The sequence below is a fragment of the Poromitra crassiceps genome, assembly GCF_964638095.1.
Source record: "Poromitra crassiceps genome assembly, chromosome: 4".
Taxonomy (NCBI): domain Eukaryota; kingdom Metazoa; phylum Chordata; class Actinopteri; order Beryciformes; family Melamphaidae; genus Poromitra; species Poromitra crassiceps.
Window position 1 is genome coordinate 58,014,229 of NC_139626.1, and position 27,002 is coordinate 58,041,230.

Sequence of the window (27,002 nt, forward strand, 5' to 3'; positions counted from 1 at the left end):
CCTGGTGTGCAAGCATGTTGCATGCTTATTGGCTCAATGACGCTCCCCCTAATGTGACAGAGATGACGTTTTGTTTTGGTATCGAAAATTGGTATCGATTGACAAGGGAGGCTTCGATACCCCTTAGTATCGATGTTTCCATTTCGGTGCCAAGTAAGTATCGAAACTCGATACCCAGCCCTAGCTGCGTCCGCGGTAACTTGATTCTGAGAGAGCAGCAGCATGGTGGTGAGTGATGACTGTCTGTCTGCCTGGCGAGATAATTGAAGGTGAGCGAGCTGCGAGACAGTGAGCGAGTGAACGACAGACAGTGAGTGACACACACTGACAGATTGTTTAGCAACAACCAAGAAAGTAAGTGTCTAGTCTGTCTAAGTAACTTTGTGTGTTGTGTACGGCTTGGGTTGTGTACCTGTGTTTGTAGGTGTCATTTTGATATGAATTTGGCTAAAACAGTTTGTGTTTGTTAGTTACAATTATGTTGACAGGAGAGCTGAGCAGGTGGTGACATGAAAGAGAATATACTGAATAATGACATCACAACAGTATAATCCTAATGTTGATTTAAAATGATATATTACTCTAAATATGGCTTAAAAAGGGGAAAAAAAAAACTCAATTTTTTTTCGGCAGCGCCCGTTACCTCCCCTATTTCGGAACCCTGGCTACGGCCCTGACAAGGGGGTGTGTGATGTGTTATCAACGTGGGCGTTGACCTTATTGTTGGGAGGGGAGTATGTAGCGAATCAGCAGTACACATACAGGGGTGAGCATTGGTAGTGTCTCAACTACAGATAGGAACTGATGTGTGGGAGTGTTGTATTGGGGAACACTATGCTGTGGGGATACTTCCGGGGAGGACTGAGCATGCGCGTCAGTCTCCACACACTGCTAGAAGGGAAGGCTGCTAGCTATGAGCGTGACAACCGCTGAGAGTTGTAATATAACTAACTGAGAATAAAGAACCTTGTACCATCAAGAAGCCTCTGCCTCATGAGTTACCAGGAACGTTACAATATGATGAACCAAATTGTGTTTTTTTTTACACGTTGACGTTGTAACCGCATTTTAGCCGGTTGAAAAGAGGGTGAAATTAGGTCTTAGACGTTCAAACCCAATATCACCCAGATTTAAACTAAAAATCAACAATGAAAAAACGTTTTGTGCTCGCTGGGAAATGACTAAGTAATAGGCTACTAATTACAAAAGCATCAATTTTCGTTACGAATCCTATATCTCAATGATCCGAACTGGTTCATCCTCCAATTCTCTCTCTCTCTCTCTCTCTCTCTCTCTCTCTCTCTCTCTCTCTCTCTCTCTCTCTCTCTCTCTCTCTCTCTCTCTCTCTCTCTCTCTCTTCTCTCTCTCTCTCTCTCTCCTCATCTCTCTCTCTCTCTCTCTCTCTCTCTCTCTCTCTCTCTCTCCTCTCTCTCTCTCTCGCACCACGCACGGTTGACGTCATCATCATGCGTCTACACAACACAGCAGCAGCCGCACCACATGACCTTCCATGGAGCAGACAGCGAGGAACTGGCTTCAAGTCTGACTGATTGTACACACTATATATAATGTGTTTTGCAGAGGAGCTGAATAGAGACTAAGCTAACGTTAGCTGTGTGATACATACACCTGAGCCGACATGCTGCGCTTCTCTCTCACAGTCTGCTGCTGCCGGAGCGCCGCTCGGAGGGTGAGCAGCCTCCATATATCAACCTTTAACGTTAGCTACATGTCTGTTATGGTGTTATTGCTAGTTTAACTAGTGATGGATCACGACACTCAATGTAAGTTATATAGCTACCTAATGCATTTTGGACTGTAACCAAAGCATATCGGCAACCTCAGACCTGTCAGAAAGAATATGAATGTGAGATACCAACCATTGTTTCTAGAGACTGACAGTTATAACGCTAATTCCATCTCAAAATGTTAATTATAGCTATAGGCCTATATATAGCTTCAAGCTTCTAAACGCTATCATCTAAACAGGCAGACGAGTGACAAAGCCTGTGTAACGTTTACATTACAAGCCTGAATGCTTGCCCCTAGCCCCATAACGTGACGCCGCTTACTGTACTTAGTGTACAGCAGTCGGCGCCACACAGCGTTAGAATCCTCAATAGGTGGGCAAGGCTGTTCAAAAAGCTCTCCTACCCGTATCCCACCTCCGATTGCAGATCCGAAGATATGATTGCCAGCCTAGTGAAGCCAGTAAGTTGCACCATGATAGTGAGATCAAACACACCCTGCTGTAAATTCAGTGCAGGCTGTGCAAAGACTGCTTCTAAACGGTTGTTTCACGCAGGCAGCAGTATCCTTTAACCGCCCCGGCGAACTTACTGGCTTCACTAGGCTGGCGATCATATCTTCGGATCTGCAATCGGAGGTGGGTAGCTTGACCCTAGCCCCATAACGTGACCCTGTTCCGTATATTATAATAATATACTCCTACAGCAGTCAGGGTCACACAGCCTTCTTAATATAGGCAATAAGGGGGAAAGGCTGTTCAAAACGCTCTCTTACCCGGCTCAGATTAAGGCTAGGCTAAGTTAGCCTAGGGCTATCTTAGCCCTACTCTCTTAGCCCAGGGCTAAGAGCATGTAGTGTGAAAAGCCCTTAGGTTGGTTTTCCCTTTAGTTTGTCATGCGTCTAGGTCTAAAAGCAGAGTTTCTAGGAAGGAATACTAAACAAGAACAGTAAATACTTAACCAGATACAAAATGATGAAGCACATCAAGATTTAAAAAACAACAACATAAAAATGAACTTTATCATGAATGGTTGAAATGCAAAATCTTGAAACAAAGATAGAAATGTATTACAACTTCTCAAACTGCAATGCAGGCTAGTCCAGATTGTGTTGTGCCTATGCTTTTATCAGCATGGCTAGTTTATAATCGTATTGTGTCTTGGTAGTAGGGCTGCTCGATTATGGCAAAAATCATAATCACGATTATTTTGATTGATATTGAGATCACGATTATTTAACACGATTATTCATTGACATTGAGAACATCATGAATTTATTGAACATTGACACTGGCTTTTCTTTTTAACACATTCACTGCCAGCCTTTTTTTTTTTTACTGTAGGTAGGTTCTGCCAGAGGTTTTTTTTGAGGATTCTGGCTCATTTTACAAGAGCCGAGGATTATTTTCTGCTTGGACTTTGTGAACACAAAGTTCACAAAAGTACTAATAGAATGTGTGCTTTCTCTGTCTAAAAGAGTTAGTTTGTAGAGTTAGTAGTTATGTAGATATTAGCCGTTGAGTACAGCATGGTTTCAGCGTCTGAGACTGAAAGCTGAGATAATTGCAGTTTTGTGAAATTCAATCAAACAGGCAGAACAGTCACTTTAACCATTTATTTTTGGCATCAGTGAGAGATCAGACATCTAAACAATATAGTTCTGAACGCCCTCTCCTTCAAACTCCTCCCTCCGTGGGCGTGTCTGGTGGCTTTCAGCAGCGTTTGTCACAAGCAAGTTTTCTGCTGCTGCTGCTGCTGCTGTGAGTTTGAGCAGCCTCCCTCCCTGGCAGCGAGTGTGGACGGGGCTCACTCGTTTCTTGGGTTTGAGAGCTTTGATGAAGCTTTGTGCGATTCTAGGCTTTATGCTGCGTGTTTCAAAGTGTGTTTTCCACCCAGTCTATTTTTGGAACCCCCCACCGCCAGCTCCCAGCGCGATAATGCGCGAAAGCGAAAGTGTTTTCGCCAATCCATTTTACAGAGAGAATGGTTTCCTCACGCGTTCCCCTGCAGTTTTGGCTCCCTCTTTTTCTAGTTTGGAGAGCACTGTCGCCACTTAGTGGGTCGGTGGAATGGGTTGTACACGTTCGGTGGCTCTAATATTTTTCTTTCTCGTACTGTAAAATGGATTGGCAAAAACGCTTTCGCTTTCGCGCTGACGCACAGCGGTGGCGCACAACGGTGGGGGGTTCCAAGAATAGACTGGGAGCACACTTTGAAACACGCAGCATAAATAAGCCCAGAATCGCAAGAGCTTCATCAGAGCTCTTAACCGAAACGCCAAGAAACGAGCGAGCCCCATCCAGACTCGCCTCGACGAGGGCCAGCCAGGCAGCAGCCAGGCAGCAGCAACTCGTTTGTGACAGACCCGCTGCAGAGCCAAGGAGGGCGGAGGAGAACGCCCACGGAGGGAGGAGTTTGAAGCAGAGGGGGGTTTCCTGCTGTTATGGAGGAAATTACTGTTCAAAACTATTGTTTAGATGTCTGACGTCTTATGATGCCAAAAATGAATGGTTAAAGTGACTGTTCTATCGAATTTCACAAAAAGCTGTTTATCTCAGCTTAAATTTTCAGACGCTGAAACCATGCTGTATTCAACTGCTAATGCTTACATAACTACTAACTCTACAAACTAACTCTTTTAGACAGAGAAAGCACACATTCTATTAGTTCTTTTGAGATATTGTGTGTTCACAAAATCCTAACAGAAAAGAATCCTCGGCTCTTGAAAGATGAGCCAGAATCCTCAAAAAAAAAACTTGGCAGAAGCTAACTACAGTATTGAAAAACGGCTGGCAGTGAATGTGTTAACATTGGATGTCTTTGGATTTTAGATATAATTGAAAATAAATAAATAAATAAATAAGTGAAAATAAATAATAAAAGTGCAAAGATTTAGAAATAAAATAAAAACAAAAATAAATATACAGTATATGTAGGTCTACTATGTTGCAGTGAACTGCCACAACCAACTGCAACTATTAATCTACATTCAATATGTTGGTAAACATCTGAACTAGTAGTCCTTAAACCTCAAATCTAACCAAATGAGAACGCTATTGAGTAACGTTCGTTTACATTACATTAAATTACTCATTTGGCAGATGGTTTTATCCAAAGCGACTTACGTTTAGGTTTATAATAGGCTATTGTTAATGTTTATCTGTGAGCTCGTTAGCTGTTGAATATGCGTTCGCATTGTAAAGAGTGTCCTGAATCGATGACACTTTGCGGTGGCAGGAGTAACTAGATGGGGCTTTGTCTTTTTGTTCGTTTAGCGTTATTTCTTGGTCATAGACCACTTTGTGAGTGGATTTCAAGTGATTAAACGAAAGAGGGAGAGGTCGTGTTGCCGGGTGCTGCCACGACCGCGCATATCTTGACAGGTGGGTCAAAACTCGCATCGCAAGTCCGTGCTGCACACTCGCACCACTCCCGATGTGCAAGTTACACATCAGTTACACATCAAGAGCGATGCGAATATACAGCACGGAACCGCGACGCGAGCCTCGACCCACCTGTCACATCCACAGACTTGGAACAAACAGTGCAAGATATGCGCAGTGTTATGGACCTTTAAACTCGGCGAAACCATAGTGTTTCCACCCCACGTACGTTGTTTCACCTCTCTTCTCGACCAGCGGCTCTCTTTCTGTGAAATAAGCGGGGAGGAGAAACGTGCCTGTGGCTCTTCACGCGACAGTCACAACTCGATGGTGTGTTTTGGGCTTTGGGGGAGGGGCCGAGCAAAGGAAGGGGTGCGCTTGATTTACAACACAAGACAGAACGAGAGAGACAAGAGCCGCAAAATCGTTTGATGTCGATGATCTTGTTTTCATAATCGTGGACAGCCCAAATCGTAATCTAGATGAAAATTCGATTAATCGAGCAGCCCTACTTGGTAGGTAGCTTGATATTAAAAGGTGTTGATGCAGCTGCGGAATGCTCCCAGATGCAGCCTGTCCTGTGGTGAGGGGCGATGGCAGTTTTGCTGTGTTTTGCTAAAACTAAACGAGACTTTTCTTTCCTCAGTTTGCGTCGTCGTTCTCTGGTGAGAGCGCTCTGCCCTCCAACCTGCTGCTGCCCTCCAACCTGGTCGATCCTGCAAGATCCAGTGAGTTGGAAGCCTGTTGCTTGTTAGAGCTATGGATCTGACTGCTTGGCTGTATGTGGTTGCTACTGGAGCTCAACTGATATGGGACTTGGAAGTAGGGTTACCCCCGCTAGCCGGGCGCTTCTCGCTCATACTCGGCATTAGCGACCGGCGAACGTCAACGCATCTCCCGTCAAGCAATTGTGCCGCTCTCACGTCTAGGTTTAAAAGCCAACCCTGACCTGAGCCAAACGCGTGAAGTGAAGACGCTATCCCGATGCGCAACATCCTCTTCTTTTAATAACACATAGTGGCCTCTTCCAAATGGTTGCGTAAAATCCACTTTTCCGTCTTTGAAAAAGCGAAAATGTAGGTGCAATACCATTCCGGAAGTGTGTGGGGGGGGGGGGGCATTAGTGAGTATGCAGCGAGTAAACAGTGAGTCGTTGTTTCCGGGTTGCTAAAGGTGAATGATTTTCGGGTTTTTCAAAAGACAGAAAAGTGGATTTTATGCAACAATTTGGAAGAGGCACCTATGTTTTATTAAAAGAAGAGGATGTTGCGCATCGGGATAGCGTCTTCACTTCACGCGTTTGTCTCAGGTAAGGGTTTGTTTTTATACCTAGACGTGAGAGCGGCACGATTGTTTGAAATTGTTTGATGGGAAATGCGTTGACGTTCGCCGGGCGCTAATGCTCAGTATGAGCGAGAAGCGCCCGGCTAGCGGCGTAAACCACAAACGCTTATTTTGATAGTCGACTATAATAAACATGGGGTTTTTATAGCGCTTTTCTAGGACTCAAAGACGCTTTACAAAAAAGAAACACTTAGGCCTTGGCCACACTGATCCGTCAGAAAATGGACAGAACAGATAGACGGATAGATTTATGTCCGTTGCATGTACAAGTAACCTACTTGTACAGCAGGTGGCGGTAAGCACCTTGAAGGTGTCAGCGACCCGCCTATAAACCGAGAGAAGAAGAAAGCTGGCGTCAGCTAGCTGTTAGCTCTGTGCGCTACGTTACTTATGTGGCAATAAAATGCCACCGAATGACCAGATTAGATGGTGAAATCAGACGGTGACACTGACTATCACGTTGTACAACAGCGGGATGGTGTACACACAGCATTAATTATAGCCTCCTTCACCGCCTCGGCCGCCATCTTCTTTGAAAAGTTGAAACAAATCTCGGAACGCCTCCTCTCGAGACCTCAACTCTGATTGGCTAAACGGACAGTGACTATCCGACCATCCGATAACGTTCATCCAGAAAAAGTTCATCCCTCTTCAACTTTCTGTCCATAAAAACGTATGCAAATCTTCTGGATACGTACGCTTCCGAGTGCTCCACGGACAGTCGGACAGCTGTCATTGAAAATGAATGGAAGTGAACAGAGAAATGAACGCACACGGACAGACACCACGGATCAGTGTGGCCAAGGCCTAAAGGGGCGGGGACGACGTAAGTGCAACAGACAATGGACAAACACGACACAGGCACACAGGGATAGGCAGGGGGAGCTAGGAGAAGAAGGCAGAGGAGAAGAGATGGGTTTTGAGGCGGGATTGGAAGACAGTGAGGGAGTCTGATTCTCTAATGTCCGGGCGGAGAGAGCTCCAGAGCTTGGGAGCTGCCCTGGAGAAAAGCTCTGTCGCCGAAACTGCGGAGGTTGGACTTGGGGGTGGAGAGAAGGCCGGCAGAGGCGGATCGGAGGGAACGGGAGGGTTGGTAGGGGGAGAGGAGGTTGGTGAGATACGGGGGGGCCAGTTGGTGGAGAGCTTTGTAAGTGATGACGAGGATTTTGTAGGTGGTCCGGGAGGAGATGGGAAGCCAATGGAGTTGTTGAAGGACTGGGGTGATGTGGTGCCAGGATTTGGTGTGGGTGAGAGGAGACGGGCGGCTGCGTTTTGGACCAGTTGGAGTCTATTGATGAGGGTGGAGTTGGTGCCGTAGAGGAGTGAGTTGCAGTAGTCCAGACGGGAGGAGATGAAGGCGTGAATGAGTGTTTCAGCAGCAGGGTGTGAGAGGGACGACCAGATCTTGGCGATGTTGCGGAGATGGTAGAAGGAGGTTTTGACAATATGGAGGATGTGGGGCTCAAGGGAGAGGGTGGGGTCAAAGATTACACTGAGGTTGCGTGCCTGAGGAGATGGGGTGCAGTCGATGGTGAGTGAGGGGTTGTTGAGTTTGCTGAGGGTGGATTTGGAGCCGATGAGGAGGAGTTCAGTTTTATTGCTGTTTAGTTGTAGGAAGTTGTGTTGCATCCAGACTTTTATTGCAGACAGGCAGGAGTTGATATGGGAAAGGGGTGGGTTCTGAGGGGATTTAGTGCTAGTCACCGATTATTTTAACGATTACTCGACTAATCGGATCATAAATTGTAGCTTATCGCACAATTACTCAATCGCTCCGATTTAGCGATCATCAGCTTATAAATTTAGCCTCCAAGTTGTTTTAAGCATGTGACAATTAAGATGATAATTCACTCAAAAATCATCTTTTAATGAACTTTAAAGTTTAGAGCATGTAGCAGCATATTTATTTCTGGCATCAATGTACTTGCATGTAATATTATGTAATATAGTGCAAATTGCAAAATAGTACACATTGAAATTGAAAACATATAGTGCAATGAAATTAGGGATGCACCGATATGAAAATTTTGGCCGATGCCGATAACGGATATTAACATTGCTGTTATGGCCGATAACCGATATTTACCGATGTCGATATGATCTGTATAAAACCACATTTTTATGATCATCACATTTTGGACATACTGAAAAACACATGTTAACACTGAATTTGAAAAAGTTATGCATTTCTTTATTTGCAAAGCCTTTGGAAAAGCCCATAAATCATAGATTTACTGCATTATTTCATATCAATGTGAAGAATTTGGCTGATAATGATAACCGATATTAACATTGCAACATCTGACCGATACCGATATGACCGATATGTTAAAAAATGACTAACATCGGCCGATACCGATATGATTGCCGATATATCGTGCATCCCTAAATGAAATATCTACTATCCATTGAATGAATAATGCAAAATAAAACTAGGGCACTACTACGTGGAATGGAAATGGAACCAAAAACTATTCACCATGTAATGCAACCAAAATATCAACAACAATAAATTGTTTCAGTCTTTTCAGGCATCAAACACATTTTTAAATGTAGTAAGTAGAGACTGCAAACTGCTGAGTAAAATGAGGTTTCCAGTATTCCCGTCAGCAACACATGATCTTAACGTCGCTATGATGACGACATTACAGCAAGGCTTTTAACGTTAATATCGTCAATAGCTAACGTTAGCGGCTAAAACTTGTGAGTGAGCTAACATATTTGACCCTTATTTAACCAGGTTAGGTCTCATTGAGATTGAAAATCTCTTTTTCAAGAGAGACCTGGCCAAGAAAGCAGCATAAAGTTACAGACACATTTGAACATAAACAATACAAACAAAAACATCTAAAACGTAAGAAAATACACATCCATTTACTCAGCAACAGGGTTGTATACAAGTTCATTGTGGATCAAAACATTTGCAGACCTGGATTTCAGCTTCCTCCATACTTTTTTACCCTGGTTTTAAAAAGACTCATAGGGACTATGAGCACCTGGAGGTTTAGTGAGCATAGGGACTAGCACCTGGAGGTTTAGTGAGCGTTGGAGTTCATTCCAGGCCAGAGGGGCAGACACCTGGAAAGCTTTCTTGCCAAACTCAGTCCTTGTCTTAGGTACAGTCAGCAGGATGCAGTTTTGAGACCTAAGCTGATAAGAACTATTTTCTTGTAAATGAATGCAGGAGCATAGATCAGATGGTAGTTGTCTCAAGACGGCCTTATAAATGAAAATGAACCAATGAGACGTCCTCCGTAACGTTAAGGAGGGCCAGCCTACGCTCATGTAGAGAGGGTACAGCGATGTGTCCGGGACTTCAAATTTGTCACAACTCTAAGTGCACCATGATACACTGTGTCCAGCTTTCACAACGCTGTCGCAGGTGCAGACATATAAAGAATGTCACCATAATCTAATATTATATATATAATATATAATATATAATATATAATATATGATATATATAATATATTATATTTTATGATATATATAATATATAATATATTAGTTTTTTGACAAGAGTGTCAATATGTGCTTTAAAAGTAAGACCATCATCTATTATAAAACCTAAATACTTATAGGTCGACACTCTTTTCAATAACCTTGCCCTGTGTAGTCATTATGCCTCAGTGGGACAATTGGTTCCTTCTTGGAAAAAACCATAAGCTTGGTCTTGCCTGCATTCAAGACAAGCTTCAGCTGGTGCAACTTCATCTCCATCGTCGCCTGCATTCGCCACGACGTGCTTCCTTTTGAGATGCTCGCGCATCAGACTCGTGCTGCCGTGCTAAAGCCAGTTCAGTTTATTTAGCAGATTTTGCATTTCACATCATTGTGGGTGAAACGCTCCCACACTTTGGACGTACGAGGACGGCTAGAAATCTTTTCTGTGGAGCTAGCGGTTTGTTTTTCCGGTGATGTCACGTTTTCCCCGGATGACCGGTACTGCGCATGTGCATCAAAGACAGGACGGAGACGCCTGGAGGCCAGGCCAGCCAGTGAGTGAGGCCACGGCCGGCAGCAGCTTTGGGGAAACAAAAAAAAAAAATCTTCTTTTTTTCAGAAAAAAACCCCGAACATGCGATGACGTCGATTACCAAATACGTCGGCGACGATTTTGGTCATCGCGACTAGTCGTGGCAGCCCTACTTGGAAGGCCAATGTTGATATTTTTGGATCGCTGCTGCTGCCAACAGCTGATATTCTGTTTCTGACTATTTCTATGCCCTGAAGTTAACAGTATTTCCCCCTAGAGTTTTCTCTTGTCAGGTGAAAAGCCTCTTAAACATTTAGTTTAGTTAGTGTTTCTTAACATGGGGTGCGGTGAGGGAGGGCGTCCCAGCAAATGGATGAATCGTTAAACTTCTCCATTATATCATTTTACAAGAAGTTAACACAATTAGAGAAGAGTTACCGGGGGAAACAATTAAAAAAAATAATAATCTCAGATTTGGGTCTGCGTAAAAAATATTCTCAGATTTGAGTCCGAGTCGTCTCTCAAACTAGACGATTTGCATGAAAATGTGTCGGCATGGTCGAGGAAAAAATCAGGATAATGTCTCTCCTGGCAACTTGTGAAAGAGCGCTGTCAAACAGCTTGTCTGTTAGCTCCACCTACGTTGCCTTTTTTTTTTTGCGACTTAAACTTTATTTAAGTTTGAAACTTTCAACATAGAAACAGAACAAAACGAGAAAAGAAAGACGGCAACAACACCAACAAAAAGTACAGCACCAGTGTCCGCCGGTAGTCCTCAACACAGTCCAGAACGTCCATGTCACACAAGTGTCCACATCATCTTCCTCTGCGTCCTTGACTCCTTGCCCCATCCAGTTCTCCACCTCCACGACGGCCTCCACAGGGCGCACGTCGGAGCAAACATCAATACCAGCTTTACGCTGAATGAAACTGCGGGAACCCGGCTTCCCCCACTTGTCATTGTACGTATCGACCTCATTTATGATGCTGTGTAAGATATCCTCTCAAAGGCCACCACCCAATTCTTGAGAGCGCTTCCAGACAGACACGGTTCTGGTTCTGGCTCTGGCTCCGTCCTGGAGTCTCAGAACCTTGGTGCTTTCTGGCGAACCAGCCCGTGTTCACACCAGTTTAAGCGGAACCAAAGTGGGAGGACATTATTCGGTAGTCCTTCTTCAGTTTATTTTTTATTTTTTTAAGTTGATTAATTATTTGCTCTGGCGTTCGAGTGAACCCAGCCTTGGCCCTCTCTTCTGCAAGTTTCGGCATACGGCTTGCTCTTTCTTGTACTGCTTTCTAGCTTTTCTTGAGATTGGGTAGATGCCCAAATCGCCACTTAACATTTGGTTTCCTCAGCAGACCACTGCAAATTATTTTTCTCCGTGTTGTCACTGCCTTCTTCTCCTTACTGCTCGTTTTCACAGCCTAGAATGAGACACGCCCACTGATGATGTCACGGTTCCCAAGGAAAACCAACTATTTTGTGGTTCCGCCGAGAACCAACTTTTCAGGTTCCGAACCAATTATTATTTTTTCGGTCTGAACGCGCCGGCCAGTTCAGATTAGGGTTCTGGAACCGGAACCGGCACGGAGCCCTGCCGGTGTGAAAGCCCTATGAGATCCAATCCTGAGATGACGGGCCTCCTACACCTTTCCACCTTCTCATTATCATCTGTTTACCAATCATAATACTTGTCTGAATCCAGCGTGCGAGGGCTTTTACAAATTGGTCAAGGGGTTGAGGATTTCCAAGTATGTGTAATAACCCAGGACAAAACTCATATTCTATTCCCCGCTATCTCTATGATGTATTCACAGACTCTAGACCAGAAGGTTTGCACCTTTGAGCATGACCACCACACAATGCATGATGGACCAAGTCGTCTACCTCCCCGTCACATCTCCAACAATCTGGTGTATGCTCCACGTTGCTTTTGCAGTGCTGTTGCTCGTTGGACTTTAAACACAGGAAGAACCGGCTATAGACCAAATCGGCGGGGGTGTTTACATTTACTTCCGGTTACCCCTGGGTCCACACATTATAATGGCGGTGGACGGCACAAACTGACGTGTTGAAGACAAAAACAGACAAAGAAGACAAAAATGGTTCGTCCGTGTTGTGTTGTTGTTTAATATCATTCATAACAACACTTTCACTAACGTTAGTGGAGACCAGACTAGCTAATTTACCTGTTGGACCAGACCAGAGTAGACTTGAAGCTAAATTAAATTAACGTGGCGTCAGTAGCTCTGTCTGTAACGTTAACGAGTCTGCAAAAAAACAGCGAGTTTGACAGACAAACAAACGTTATTAGCTAGCTAACACTACATAAAACAAACACAGAAGAAAGGCTAGATACGTCGGACAAGCATGTTTACCAACCGTTTAACCATTTAAATTGAAAGTAGTCGGCCGAAAACAACGAGAGGGTTTGACAGCATTTATTTGACAACACGCACATTTAAACCTGCCGCCTTCCCCAAGTGGTACCCGGAAGTAAATTTGTTTACATGGTGACGTCACGGTGATTTGGTCTATAGAGTTCCGGTTATTTAGGTATATTTACTCTTTTTTTTTTTTTTTTACCGGTGGATTCCCAGATTTGGGTCTGAGCGGTCTGACTAGCTGCTAGGGCCGGGGCACGCACATTGTGGTGTTCAAAGAGATTTGATGTACTTTTTTTGTAGTTGATGATTTGACAGGCTTTACGCTATTCCAAATTGATCAAATGCATAAGGTTTGGGGGGGAGGGGCGTGGGCCCGGGCCCGAACATGTGGGTTTCCCGAGCCGGGCTAGGACCTAGATTTGAGGCCCGCGCAGGGCTCTACCTCGGTCTTGTCTGTAGGGCTGCAACGAAAGCCCCCCCCCCCCCCCCACACACATCTCAACGAAAGCCCCCCGCCCCCCCCCCCCACATCTCAATGAAAGCCCCCCCCCCCCCCACACACACATCTCAACGAAAGCCCCCCCCCCCCACATCTCAACGAAAGCCCCCCCCCCCACATCTCAACGAAAGCCCCCCGCCCCCCCCCCACATCTCAACGAAAGCCCCCCCCCCACACATCTCAACGAAAGCCCCCCCCCCCACACATCTCAACGAAAGCCCCCCCCCCACACATCTCAACGAAAGCCCCCCCCCCCCCCCCCCCCCCACACATCTCAACGAAAGCCCCCCCCCCCCCCCCCCCCCCACACATCTCAACGAAAGCCCCCCCCCCACCCCCCCCCCCCCACATCTCAACGAAAGCCCCCTGCCCACTGGGGAGAGCGTGAGCGGTGCCTCCCAACTAATTGGGACTAAACTAATTGGTTTAGGTTTAACTTTGACCTACTTACCGCTGAGCTCTCTCCACTCTACCTCGAGGTGAGGGAAGAGAAGATTGCTTCTCGTGTGAAGGCAGCTCAACGATTGTTTTCATGATCAATTAATCAGTCGATTATTTTCTCAACTAATCGATTAGTCGTTTGGTCGATAAAATGTCAGAAAACGGTGAAAAATGTCGATCGCTTTATCCCCAAAGCCCAAGATGACATCCTCAAATGTCTTCTTTTGTCCTGAGCAACAGCCCACAACCCAAAGATGATCAGTTTCCTGTCATAGAAGACCAGAAAATATTCACATTTAAGAAGCCGGAACGAGATAATTTGAATATTTATTTGAATAAAATTGGTCTCTCAACGATTAATTGATTATAAAAGTAGTTGGCGATTAATTTTCTGTCATTTGACTAATCCAGACATTCCCAACCTGTGGGCCGCGAGAGTACTGCAAGTGGGCACCCAAGTCATTTGCAAAACATTACTCTCTTTGTGATTTCATTAATCATGTTGTTGTTGTTCATATGTATGAGAATACATTTCTCCATTGTTGAATGATACCGTTATTTAATTTGTAATCAGTTATTTGTTAATTAGCCTGTTGCAGCAGACAGCCCCTCACTTTTAGTCTGTGGTTTCTGTGTGCTGCTGATAGACAGCTCCTTTTATCGTTAGAATAACAAGTGCTCTGAGAACGCATTATTTAGCATCTCTTCTGTTTACGGTTGGATGTGGGCTGCGGACATGATTTCCAAGTGGGCGGGGCTGCGGACATGATTTCCAAGTGGGCGGGGCTGCGGACATGATTTCCAAGTGGGCGGGGCTGCGGACATGATTTCCAAGTGGGCGGGGCCATGAGTCGGAAAAGGTTGGGAACCGCTGGACCAATAGAGAGCCCCAGGAACGAGTCCGGAAAACATCGATGCTAACACTTCCTGGTTCTTCACTGTTGTCGCCTATGGGGTTTTTTGAATGGGTTTTTGGGGCGATGCTTCTAATGAGGTCTCTGGGCAACGCAAGCTTAATCAAACGCGAACCAGTGTTTAGTAATATCATCTTCACACATGAGGACCACCTTCATGAGTTTTGAAGCTTTTATGTGCCGTTAAAAGGGCGGCCAGCTAGCAAACGGCTAAATGAGACTACACTGTTGAGTCGACGGGGATATTATACGTCAATAACGTCATCACTTCAAAGGACGAACACGGAAATTCTCTTTCCCTCACCTGGTTCAGCCCCGGGGTAATCGGTGCACAGCAGCGCACACATCAACAACAGTCCAGGTTGAGTGGTGAGTGACGTGACGGGGGGAAGCCTATGCGACACTGTGTGTAGTTCTGGATTAGCTTAGCACGCGTCAAAACTCGTGAAAGTGGTCCTCATGTGTGAAGATTATCCGGCTGAACACTGGTTCGCGTTCGATTAAGCTTGCGTTGCCCAGAGACCTTATTTGAAGCATTGCGGCAAAAACCCATTCAAAAGTCCCATAGGCAGAAACAGTGAAGAACCAGGAAGTCCAGGGGACTTCCGCGTTCCGACTACAAAAATACGTCATCCCTGGGGCTCTCTATTGGACGAATGGGTGCAGCTCTACTTGTCTGTCCCTGCAGAGCGGGCCCCTCCCCCACCTGGCTGCCCCCTCCCTGTGGTAAGGAGGTGTGAGACGCCCGTGCCCGCACACCTCCGTCCGCTCCAGATGTGGGTGGAGACTCTGGAGCAGCAGGAGAGCCAACCGTCCGCTTTGGCTGAGCTCCACCCGGACGTGTTCGGAGTGCCGGCCAGGTAACGCCACCAGTCTGACGACTAATAAGACTCTGGGACAGACGGGCCCATATTTCGGGGGTTTCCGGGTTGAGCGGATATGTCCGCCGCCAAGACTTCCGCTTCCTCACACAGCGCTGATTGTTTTCAGTCCAGTTGGCGCGAGAACGGAGTTGGAGCTGATCGTTTGTAGCTGTTTTAGTTCCAGACGACATTTCGCCTAATAATAAGGAATAGCTGCATATGCGACGTCGTCGGAGTGTAAACAACGACGGAAGGGGCGGGACGTCCGCTCTACAGCGGAAACCCCGACATATCGTCCGTCTGTCTCCGAGTCTTATTAGTCATCAGAGACTAATAACTCTGGGTGCCCAGATTGATGCAGTAGTGATGCGCGGGCTGCAGTTATCACCGCCGCTGACCACGGATATCCCGCGGGCGGGGCGGATCATAAAAGTAAAACATTCGGATTAATAGCGGATGGGTTGCGGGCGGGTGAAATGATGTATCATTAATGAGGAACATTAAAGTCGAGCTGAACCCAAAAATACCTGGGTATGCAGTGCACCTATTTAATAATGTATGCAAACAAAATCACAAAAGTTTTTCACACTTTTTCACATCAAAAGTTCATTTTTCAAGATTTCATTGATAACAGTAATGTACAGTTTGCTGACGTCACCTTGTACTATCAAATTTCTACCCCATTTCAACCAATCATATCACGACATGGCAGCTGTCAATCAAATCTTCATTTCGGGATAATTTTCTCTTCCAAAAGAAAGAGAAAATGGCGCCTAGTGCCTGTCATCTGGCAGAATTCCTATCCCATAAACTAACTACTAACTTGGCCAATTGTTAGAAACATGAACAAAAAACAAAAACTATAATCTCTAAGAATGCAAAGAAATGTAACTGGCTCGTTAAAACACGCATTCCAGGAATATTATTTACATTTATAACGATAATGGCGCGCGCCTCCGAGCCTGACAGCCTCCCTGGCTGTCAGGGGTCGTCTCTCGGAGTTTCCAGGCGGGCGGGCAGCACCCATGCATCGGATTGTCCGCTCGCTCCGCACGAAGCAGCCTGGCTGCCTGGTACTCCGCGGATCCCACTCGCGTAGCACGACAACACGCTGAATCCCACCGGATTTGGGGGTGGAACACGCCAGGATTGGCCAATGCCAAAGCCAGCCGACAGAATTGTCAAATCAAATAATCGACAGCGTATATGGTCCGCCTCTCAATTTGTTTTCAGTCTGAAACGGACTCGGATGCACGTGACGAACGGGTTCACCTCGACTTTAATATTAATGATGTTCTCTAGTCTATGAACGTATTTTAAGCTTAATGTTTCGTCAGGCACATGTTAGCCGCCTATTGTTAGATAGCAAGGAGCCCCGAAGGACCCAAGACAGTAGTAAACAAATAGCCACGCATCAACGCTGGAAGAGAAGACGCGCTCGTATTATTTTCCCATACAGGTCAATCAAGTCTTGATCTGAAACTTAAAAGCTATAGCGTTAGCCTAGCATGCTACATGGGCAAGTGCTGGGCTGGATTAGAATACAGCATGGAAGTTTATTTGGATTCAACTGCAGCAGAAACAGTAAATTCATCCACCCACATCCATCGTTATTATTATTATTATAGTACGATTATTTCGTACTATAAATAGTACGAAATCATTTTCGCAGATTTATGGCGGGCGGATGGTTCATGCATACACGCGGAGTAGGGTGGCATAAAAGCTCATCCGCGCATCTCTAAGATGCAGCTTTTCTCCTTGAGGCAGTTAGTAGGTCTGGTGTGCATGTTAACACAGTCATCCTAGGCGACTAGCGTGATCCTGAACGTGTGAAAGCGAAAGCTTGTAGCAGCTGTCAAGCTGATGTTTGGTTCATTTGAACGATGATGCGTCTAAAACGTGACATGTTTGTTTAGAGGGAAATTTGCACAAAAATACCCTCTTTGAAACGGCTTTCAGTGGCAGAAGATCTCTCTTCTTGCGAGACTGTAAACAAAACTGTGTGATGTTAATCAGACAGATACACTTTTTGGCACCGTTTATTTGTAATAATCTTTACTAATGGTGAATGGATTTTGTTTTCAGAAGTTATCAATCTACAGAGCGTAGAATAAAAACCAATACCAATTTTGGATGACTAAAATATATATCTCAATAGTTGTGTATTTCATACTTTGCAACAATCTGTGTGAATCATATTTAACACCAACCCCAAAGTCTTCAAATCAAAAGAAATTAAGTCGGGAAACTTTTTGTTTGTTTGTTTTGTTTCTGTTTTTACTGCCGACCAAAACCTTTAAATACACACACAAAACTCTGGAAAAACGTGGGACTTTGAAATGGAAAATGTGCAGGAACCCTGCTTTCAACCATGTTTCGTTCCCTCTCCTCTCAGGCTCGACATCCTCCATCAAGTTGAAGTGTGGCAGAGAAATTACAAGAGGATCGTAAGTGTTTAGGGTTTGTCCCTGTGATCTCATTGCTCCTTGTGGTGAGAAGTTTGTGTAACCTGTGTTTGGTGAGATGTTTGTGTAACCTGTGTGTGTTTGGTGAGATGTTTGTGTAACCTGTGTGTGTTTGGTGAGATGTTTGTGTAACCTGTGTGTGTTTGGTGAGATGTTTGTGTAACCTGTGTGTGTTTGGTGAGATGTTTGTGTAACCTGTGTGTGTTTGGTGAGATGTTTGTGTAACCTGTGTGTGTTTGGTGAGATGTTTGTGTAACCTGTGTGTGTTTGGTGAGATGTTTGTGTAACCTGTGTGTGTTTGGTGAGATGTTTGTGTAACCTATGTGTGTTTGGTGAGATGTTTGTGTAACCTGTGTGTGTTTGGTGAGATGTTTGTGTAACCTGTGTGTGTTTGGTGAGATGTTTGTGTAACGTGTGTGTGTTTGGTGAGATGTTTGTGTAACCTGTGTGTGTTTGGTGAGATGTTTGTGTAACCTGTGTGTGTTTTGTGAGATGTTTGTGTAACCTGTGTGTGTTTGGTGAGATGTTTGTGTAACCTGTGTGTGTTTGGTGAGATGTTTGTGTAACGTGTGTGTGTTTGGTGAGATGTTTGTGTAACGTGTGTGTGTTTGGTGAGATGTTTGTGTAACCTGTGTGTGTTTGGTGAGATGTTTGTGTAACCTGTGTGTGTTTTGTGAGATGGTTTGTGTAACCTGTGTGTGTTTGGTGAGATGGTTTGTGTAACCTGTGTGTGTTTGGTGAGATGGTTTGTGTAACCTGTGTGTGTTTGGTGAGATGGTTTGTGTAACCTGTGTGTGTTTGGTGAGATGTTTGTGTAACCTGTGTGTGTTTGGTGAGATGTTTGTGTAACCTATGTGTGTTTGGTGAGATGTTTGTGTAACCTATGTGTGTTTGGTGAGATGTTTGTGTAACCTGTGTGTGTTTGGTGAGTTGTTTGTGTAACCTGTGTGTGTTTGGTGAGATGGTTTGTGTAACCTGTGTGTGTTTGGTGAGATGGTTTGTGTAACCTGTGTGTGTTTGGTGAGATGTTTGTGTAACCTATGTGTGTTTGGTGAGATGTTTGTGTAACCTGTGTGTGTTTGGTGAGATGTTTGTGTAACCTATGTGTGTTTGGTGAGATGTTTGTGTAACCTGTGTGTGTTTGGTGAGATGGTTTGTGTAACCTGTGTGTGTTTGGTGAGATGTTTGTGTAACGTGTGTGTGTTTGGTGAGATGTTTGTGTAACCTGTGTGTGTTTGGTGAGATGTTTGTGTAACCTGTGTGTGTTTTGTGAGATGGTTTGTGTAACCTGTGTGTGTTTGGTGAGATGGTTTGTGTAACCTGTGTGTGTTTGGTGAGATGTTTGTGTAACCTGTGTGTGTTTGGTGAGATGTTTGTGTAACCTGTGTGTGTTTGGTGAGATGGTTTGTGTAACATGTGTGTGTTTGGTGAGATGTTTGTGTAACGTGTGTGTGTTTGGTGAGATGTTTGTGTAACCTGTGTGTGTTTGGTGAGATGGTTTGTGTAACCTGTGTGTGTTTGGTGAGATGTTTGTGTAACCTGTGTGTGTTTGGTGAGATGTTTGTGTAACCTGTGTGTGTTTTGTGAGATGGTTTGTGTAACCTGTGTGTGTTTGGTGAGATGGTTTGTGTAACCTGTGTGTGTTTGGTGAGATGTTTGTGTAACCTGTGTGTGTTTGGTGAGATGTTTGTGTAACCTGTGTGTGTTTGGTGAGATGGTTTGTGTAACATGTGTGTGTTTGGTGAGATGTTTGTGTAACGTGTGTGTGTTTGGTGAGATGTTTGTGTAACCTGTGTGTGTTTGGTGAGATGGTTTGTGTAACCTGTGTGTGTTTGGTGAGATGTTTGTGTAACCTGTGTGTGTTTGGTGAGATGTTTTTGGAACCTGTGTGTGTTTGGTGAGATGTTTGTGTAACCTGTGTGTGTTTGGTGAGATGTTTGTGTAACCTGTGTGTGTTTGGTGAGATGTTTGTGTAACCTGTGTGTGTTTGGTGAGATGTTTGTGTAACCTGTGTGTGTTTGGTGAGATGTTTGTGTAACCTGTGTGTGTTTGGTGAGATGTTTGTGTAACCTGTGTGTGTTTGGTGAGATGGTTTGTGTAACCCAGGGGTGCCCACACTTTTTCAGCTTGGGAGCTACTTTTAAAATGACCAAGTCAAAGTGATCTACCAAACATATTTATTTATATATATATACACTGAGTATACAGTGGAAAACAGTGGAACCGTGGAAAAACAGTGGAAAAACAGTGGAAACAGTGGGAAAACAGTAAAAAAAAAAAAAAAAAAAAAAAAAATCCCCCTCCCCTCAATGCCATGCGATCGACCACACTACCTTCGCGATCGACCGGTCGATCGCGATCGACGTATTGGGCACCCCTGTAACCTGTGTGTGTTTGGTGAGATGTTTGTGTAACCTGTGTGTGTTTGGTGAGATGTTTGTGTAACCTATGTGTGTTTGGTGAGATGTTTGTGTAACCTGTGTGTGTTTGGTGAGATGTTTGTGTAACCTGTGTGTGTGTTTGGTGAGATGTTTGTGTAACGTGTGTGTTTGGTGAGATGTTTGTGTAACCTGTGTGTGTTTGGTGAGATGGTTTGTGTAACATGTGTGTGTTTGGTGAGATGGTTTGTGTAACATGTGTGTGTTTAATGAGATGTTTGTGTAACATGTGTGTGTTTGGTGAGATGCATGTCTGTCTGCTCAGCGAGACGGATGAAGAAGATGAACTGTGTCGTTTCGCATGAGCAGGGATAGCCACCATGACTGAACAGACAGAGAGAAGAGAAACTCAAACTGCAGCAGCAGGAAACCCAAGCTCCGGCCCACATGGTTTGATTAACAGGTGATCTGTGTCTTGTCCTCTCAGAGCCACGCAAACACCAAGGTGAGGTCAGAGGTCAGAGGCGGAGGCAGGAAACCATGGAGACAGAAAGGAAGTGGAAGAGCTCGCCATGGCAGCATCAGATCGCCCATATGGAGAGGAGGTGCAAAAGCTTATATATTTTATCTGGTGATTTTTCTTTTCTTCTTTGGTGGAATGCTCTTATAGCTTCTCATTTTTTCATCTCAATCTATTTTTTTTTTAATCTCATTCTATTCGTTTTATCCCCCCCCCCCCCCCCCCCCACACACGCACTTAACTCATTCCCCGACATTGACGTGATATCACGTCTTTTCACCGCCCTGTGATAGATGGCGCTCTTGGCCACCTTATGAAGTGGTACCATACTCGTATATTCCTCCGCAAGCCATAGTTATTTGTTTACCCTCGGGCTCGGGCTCGGGCTCGGCGCGTCGTGACAGTCACTCAACGCTGGAGGATTTCTTTCACTAGAAGCATGGTAAACGCACACCAATCACTTCTCCTGTCACTTAGATTAGTAATCCGCGTTGTGAACCGTCACATAGTGTAAATTTCAGCCGTCAAATATGCCCCCAGACCAGTACCAGGAAGCACCAGACCTCCATAGATTGAGTACCAGGAGGCACCAGACCTCCATAGATTGAGTACCAGGAGGCACCAGACCTCCATAGATTGAGTACCAGGAGGCACCAGACCTCCATAGATTGAGTACCAGGAGGCACCAGACCTCCATAGATTGAGTACCAGGAAGCACCAGACCTCCATAGATTGAGTACCAGGAGGCACCAGACCTCCATAGATTGAGTACCAGGAAGCACCAGACCTCCATAGATTGAGTACCAGGAAGCACCAGACCTCCATAGATTGAGTACCAGGAAGCACCAGACCCACGGGGAAGATGAGAGCGTGCCCCGCCGCCCCGGGGGTGAATTTCTCACTCGTTTCGCTGCACAAAAAGGCATTTTCTCAGCTTCCTGGTGAGACAGAGACAGAGACAGGTCTTTTTTGGTGAAAATGACCTACATTCAAGTGTCGATAACTAAAGAACGGAAGAAGGCAGAAAACAAACTTTTTTCCTCCCATGAAAGTAGAGGCTTTCTTCCGTCTTTCGGGATATTTGGTGTTTACATCGTCATAGAAGAAAATCTTCTGTGGCTCGTGGAAAAAATCACTGAAAAAGGTCAGAAACCCTGGCGAGGAATGAGTTAAGTATCATCAGTGCACAGCAGTGATCAGGAGAACTCTTAACATGTTTAATGCGTCTTCCAGGCGGAGTGTGTCATGGACCCAGAGGCCCCACCAGTTATTACTACATGTTGCCCATGAAGGTTCGAGTGCAAGGACTCAAAGTAGCACTCAGCTCCAAGATGAGTCAGGTGACTGAAACCCCCAAATCATTTCAACTCATTTCACTTGGCGCTGCACGGTATAAAATGAATATCAATTGTGATACATGTGGACACAGCTTTTCCTAATTCATGTCTCCGTTACAAATGTAAAGAAAAGAAAATGTGAACTGCCAATCAGGGCTCGAGTTAGGTGGCGGCTTAGCTCCCGTAAGGAAGTGTCTGTGAGCACCGGTGTTGGGCAAGTTACCTGGGAAATGTAATTAGTTACTGATTACTCCTTAAAAAAACAAGTTACTTTACCGATTGCTTTTTCAAAAGTAATCAGATTACAGTAGTAACACGTTACTGCCCCAACAATGGTGAGCACCCATGAAAGTAGTAAAAACATCCATCTGTGGGCGTCACTAATACATTACAACAACCGTTATTTTAATGACAAATAATGCTTTTTTCTAGGGATGTTCGATATTGGCTTTTTTACCGATATCCGATATCCGATAATGTCCAACTCTTAATTTCTGATACCGATATCAACCGATATCAACCGATACCGATATAAGCGGGCTTTTTTTCCACCAAAATTTCACGTAACAAGTTACATAATGTAGCTTAATGTAGCTGAAGAGTTTAATATATAATATGCATGTTGTGTTAAAGTTGTAAGTGTTAGAGAAGCGAGCTTGTGACCAGAAGGTCGTCGGTTCAATCCCCGGGGCCGGCAGGATAAATCTGGGTGGGGAAAGTGAAAAGGCAGCGCTTGCCCCTCCCTCATTACCACCACTGAGGTGCCCTTGAGCAAGGCCCTTAACCCCAACTGCTCCAGTGGAGCTGCTCAGTGGCCAACAGATCAGACTGTGGTTGTACTGGTCAGCTTCCAGGTATGAATGTGTGTGTGAATGTGAACAGGGCACTCCTGAAAAAGAGAGCATTGCTCTCAGTGAGACTCCCCCTGTATTTAAAAAAAAAATATCGGCATGAAAACCGATACCGATATTTTCCGATATCGATTTTTTTATGCTAATATCGGCCGATAATATCGGTAGGCCGATAATATCGGACATCCCTACTTTTTTCTATGTAATGAGTAGCCTATTAGCCTATTTAAGTTAACGAGATAAAAAGGCCAAAAGAAACATGTTTTCCAAATGAACTTAATAAGTGCCATTTTCTCTCGTCAAGTGTTGATGAGCAGTAGCTATCTCTCTCACTCTTATAACTGACCGCACCAACACCGCCGTCCGCACACGTCAATGTGTGTGTGATGTCTCTCCCTTGCAACCAACCCCCCCGTACGCCTATAATATATATTATAGGCATATAATATATATTATAATATATATTATATAATATTATATATTATAATATATATTGGTTATTTTAGAGATCCCCCACAAAGCTGATTATAGAGCTCAACAGGCTGGTGACTTTTTGTGACGTAATTTGCCCCGGAAGTAAGTTCCGCATTTTCTCCATAGACATTTCCATAAATCCAAATATAACGAGTTTTAAGCATGGTTTTAAGGCTCGAACCAAGCCAACACGTGATCCAGAGGATCTTGAGTGACCATAAAACATTTGGTTTAAGCGAGAAAACAAAAAATAACAATGGGGGGGGGGGGGGGGGGGGGGGGGGTTATTTTTTTATTTTATTTTTTCCCAAAATTTTCCCTGTTATTTTTTTATTTCACATTTCCGGGGAAAATTACGCCACGAAAAGTCACGTGCCTGTGGAGCTCTGTAACTGGAACCCTGCTGCCAATGCTTGGAATGTATGGGTAAGATTTTCCCTAATGCACATGTGTAGACTAGTAGTGATTATACACGCCAGCAGAGCCTTGTTTAGGAAGCTGTCCGTAACACTTTTCCCCCGTAAAATAAAAACGATTGCTTTGATATTTTCTGAAATGTTCATATTTTTCTATTTAATCCACTTCCCCCCCCCCCCCCCCCCCGGCTGGAGTGTCGATGTCTTTCTGAAGTGTTTTCTTTTCCAGGATTATCTTTACATTGTGGACTCCCTGAACATCCCCACGCCTGACTCCCAGTACCTACTGGAGCTCATCAGACACAGACACTGGGGACAATCTGTGCTCATGGTGGATGTGTAAGTATCAACAAGGTTCCCGTGCAGCTTAGCAAAGGAAGGATTTTAAACATGGATATATGTTTTAAAAAATATGGAAAACTATATATATATATATATTTTTAATAAGTTTCACAACAACCATGCTGCTAACTGCTTGAGGGGGCTTATGTATGCAACTTAACATGTAGTAAAACCAATAGTTACTGAGATGTAAAGCAGTTGGCAGTGGTGGCCTAAAGGTTAGAGAAGCGAGCTTGTGACGGGAAGGTCGTCGGTTCAATCCCCGAGACTGGCGGGATAAATCTGGGTGTGGGAAGTGAGCATGCAGTGTTTGCCCCTCCCTCATTACCACCACTGAGGTGCCCTTGAGCAAGGCCCTTAAACCCAACCGCTCCAGTGGAGCTGCTCAGTGGCCAGCAGATCAGACTGTGGCTGTACTGGTCAGCTTTCCAGGTGCGAATGTGAACAGGGTGCTTCCTGAAAAAGAGAGCATTGCTCTCAGTGAGACTCTGTAGACCCTGTATAGACGGTTTTCACAGAATTGTGTTGCTAGGGAACAGTCTGGAATCTAGCTCATGTCCTGTCAGTTATTGCACTAGCAAACCCTGCGACAGGAAGTAAGCTGGGGGAAATTGAGAACGTTGATGTTGTCGATTTGAAAGTCTATAAATAAAGGAGAAAGGAAGAACAACTCAAGCAATCGCTGTCTAGAAACTGATGGTGTAAAAACGTACGGAACTCTTGAGGATTTGTAGGAAGCAGCTAAAGTGATGAACTTCTCTCGGCGCTGAAGCTGTTTGTGGTTTTCAGAGGGGAGGAGCTTCCTGAGAACATCCTGCAGGCCACAGCCAGCCTGAAGACGGTCAACATCATTCCAGCCATCGGTAAGTCAACACCTCACTTGTCTATTTACAGCTGCTACAGCAGGTACCGCTTTTCAAAATCAGTTCAAAAAACAGTATTTATATTGCCCGAACATGTCAATGCTGCTTCAGTTGGAATTTAACCAATTTAAAAGACCTGGTCCAGTTAATAGTGGAAACCGACATGTAGTTACTATAGCCTATAGTTGCAAGCTACCTAATAAATAAGAAAAAAGACTAGACTAGAGAAAAACTAGAAAAATAAAGTTTTATTCAGATGTAATGCTTCCCAATCGGGGGAAAGGTATATGTCCAAAACCGTCAAACCAGTTATCACCAGAAACTTAAAGGGATACACCACTTTTTTGGAAGTTTAGCTCATTTGTCACATCCCCCCCACATAACCAAGATACACCATGCCTTACCGGCACTGTCCGCTCAGTTTACAGTGAGCTACAGTCGTGAAGTTAGTAATTATCGCCATAGAATGGAGGCTAATGGTACAGCTGTAAAAAATCTGCCAAAATAGACATCTCACGGCGCCAAAATACATGTTGTCCTTCAGGTACTCACCACACGATGAAATGTTAATCCAAAATGCACATAATTAGTCTTTATAGAAGGAAAAGAGGTAGCCGGCACTACTTTCCAAACATGGCCGCCGACCTCTTCTCCATATATATATACAGTATATATATATATATATATATATATAAAAAAGCTTGGTCCTGATCATTCCTATCCACCTTATTTTTGAATGCCCCACATGTTCCCAAAAATAATTGTGGGAACAAGGTCCGGTTTAACATGACTCATTGTTGCAGCTTGCAACAATGAGTCATGCAGGCTTCTTCTGCAGCCTTTGTACTCGGCTGCAGACCCGAATTATAAACCGGAAGCTGGAGTCCGTTATAAAAGTTATAAATATAGTCACGTTATAAACAACTAACCAACGCTGCGGGTCCGTATGGAAACAGTGTTACTCGAAAAGTAAAGTAAAGTCTATTACGCTAGCCGTTAGCATTAGCCACAGTAGCCGACTACCCACAATGCATTACGTTATCCCAGCACCCGAACGACACGGCTGTAGAGCAGAATGGCTCTGCTGTAAAATCCTCATAGACGTTTTTTTGGTCAAGTTAAAACAGTGTAAAAATTACACCGGAAGCGGAAGAAGCACCCATCAGGCATCATGGTGGCAGCTAGAAATAAGGTGGATAGCTTATAGTGATCACTATAGGAGGAGTGCACTGTATATATATACACACACAATTACAGTATGCAATGTTTCCTTGGCAACCAAAGGATATGACCAAAAGTTCTGCCAATTTTTTTTTAGAGAAAACATGGAAGTGGCTTGTTTTCCCTACTTCTCTTTGAGTTTTGCCATATTATAAATCATTTGGACAGCTACGTTTGTGGCATCTCAGAGTAACCAACCAGGTGACTCGATGTAGGGAGGGAGTCAAATCTCAGCTGTGTGTGTTTTGACCCCATCTGATTTCCTCTGCCAGGCCTGAACGTGCACTTTGACCCCATCTGATTTCCTCTGCCAGGCCTGAACGTGCACAGCATGCTGAAGCACGAGGCGCTCGTCCTCACGCTGGAGGCCGTCCGCTTTCTGGAGGACAAGCTGCTGTGGCACGACCAGCGCTACACCCCCCTGTACCCCTTCAAGCTGCCCTACGCTGACCTCCCATAGGCACTGTCCTGCAACCAAACCACATGTAACATAGTCAGCCTTTTTCATTGTGTCTTTATTATGTTTGACAACAACAACAACAAATCAATAAATTATGTCAGTGATCAAATGTAAAA

At 44.6% G+C, this 27,002-nt stretch overlaps 1 protein-coding gene across 2 annotated transcripts; it reads left to right on the forward strand.

Annotated features, from left to right (window-relative positions):
- Positions 1 to 1,483: 1,483 nt before the first annotated feature.
- Positions 1,484 to 26,969, forward strand: LOC310775305 (large ribosomal subunit protein uL4m-like). Of its 2 annotated transcripts, none has more exons than XM_083635447.1 (9): positions 1,484 to 1,690; positions 5,778 to 5,859; positions 15,382 to 15,553; positions 17,955 to 18,006; positions 20,890 to 21,007; positions 22,156 to 22,262; positions 24,230 to 24,339; positions 25,132 to 25,205; positions 26,741 to 26,969. In XM_083635447.1, exons 1-9 carry the CDS (start codon positions 1,640 to 1,642, stop codon positions 26,884 to 26,886), a joined length of 912 nt encoding a protein of 303 aa, XP_083491573.1. In that variant the 5' UTR covers positions 1,484 to 1,639; the 3' UTR covers positions 26,887 to 26,969. The 2 variants fall into 2 exon arrangements, with proteins under 2 accessions (XP_083491573.1, XP_083491574.1); XM_083635448.1 differs by having other exon boundaries at positions 26,699 to 26,832.
- Positions 26,970 to 27,002: the final 33 nt, after the last annotated feature.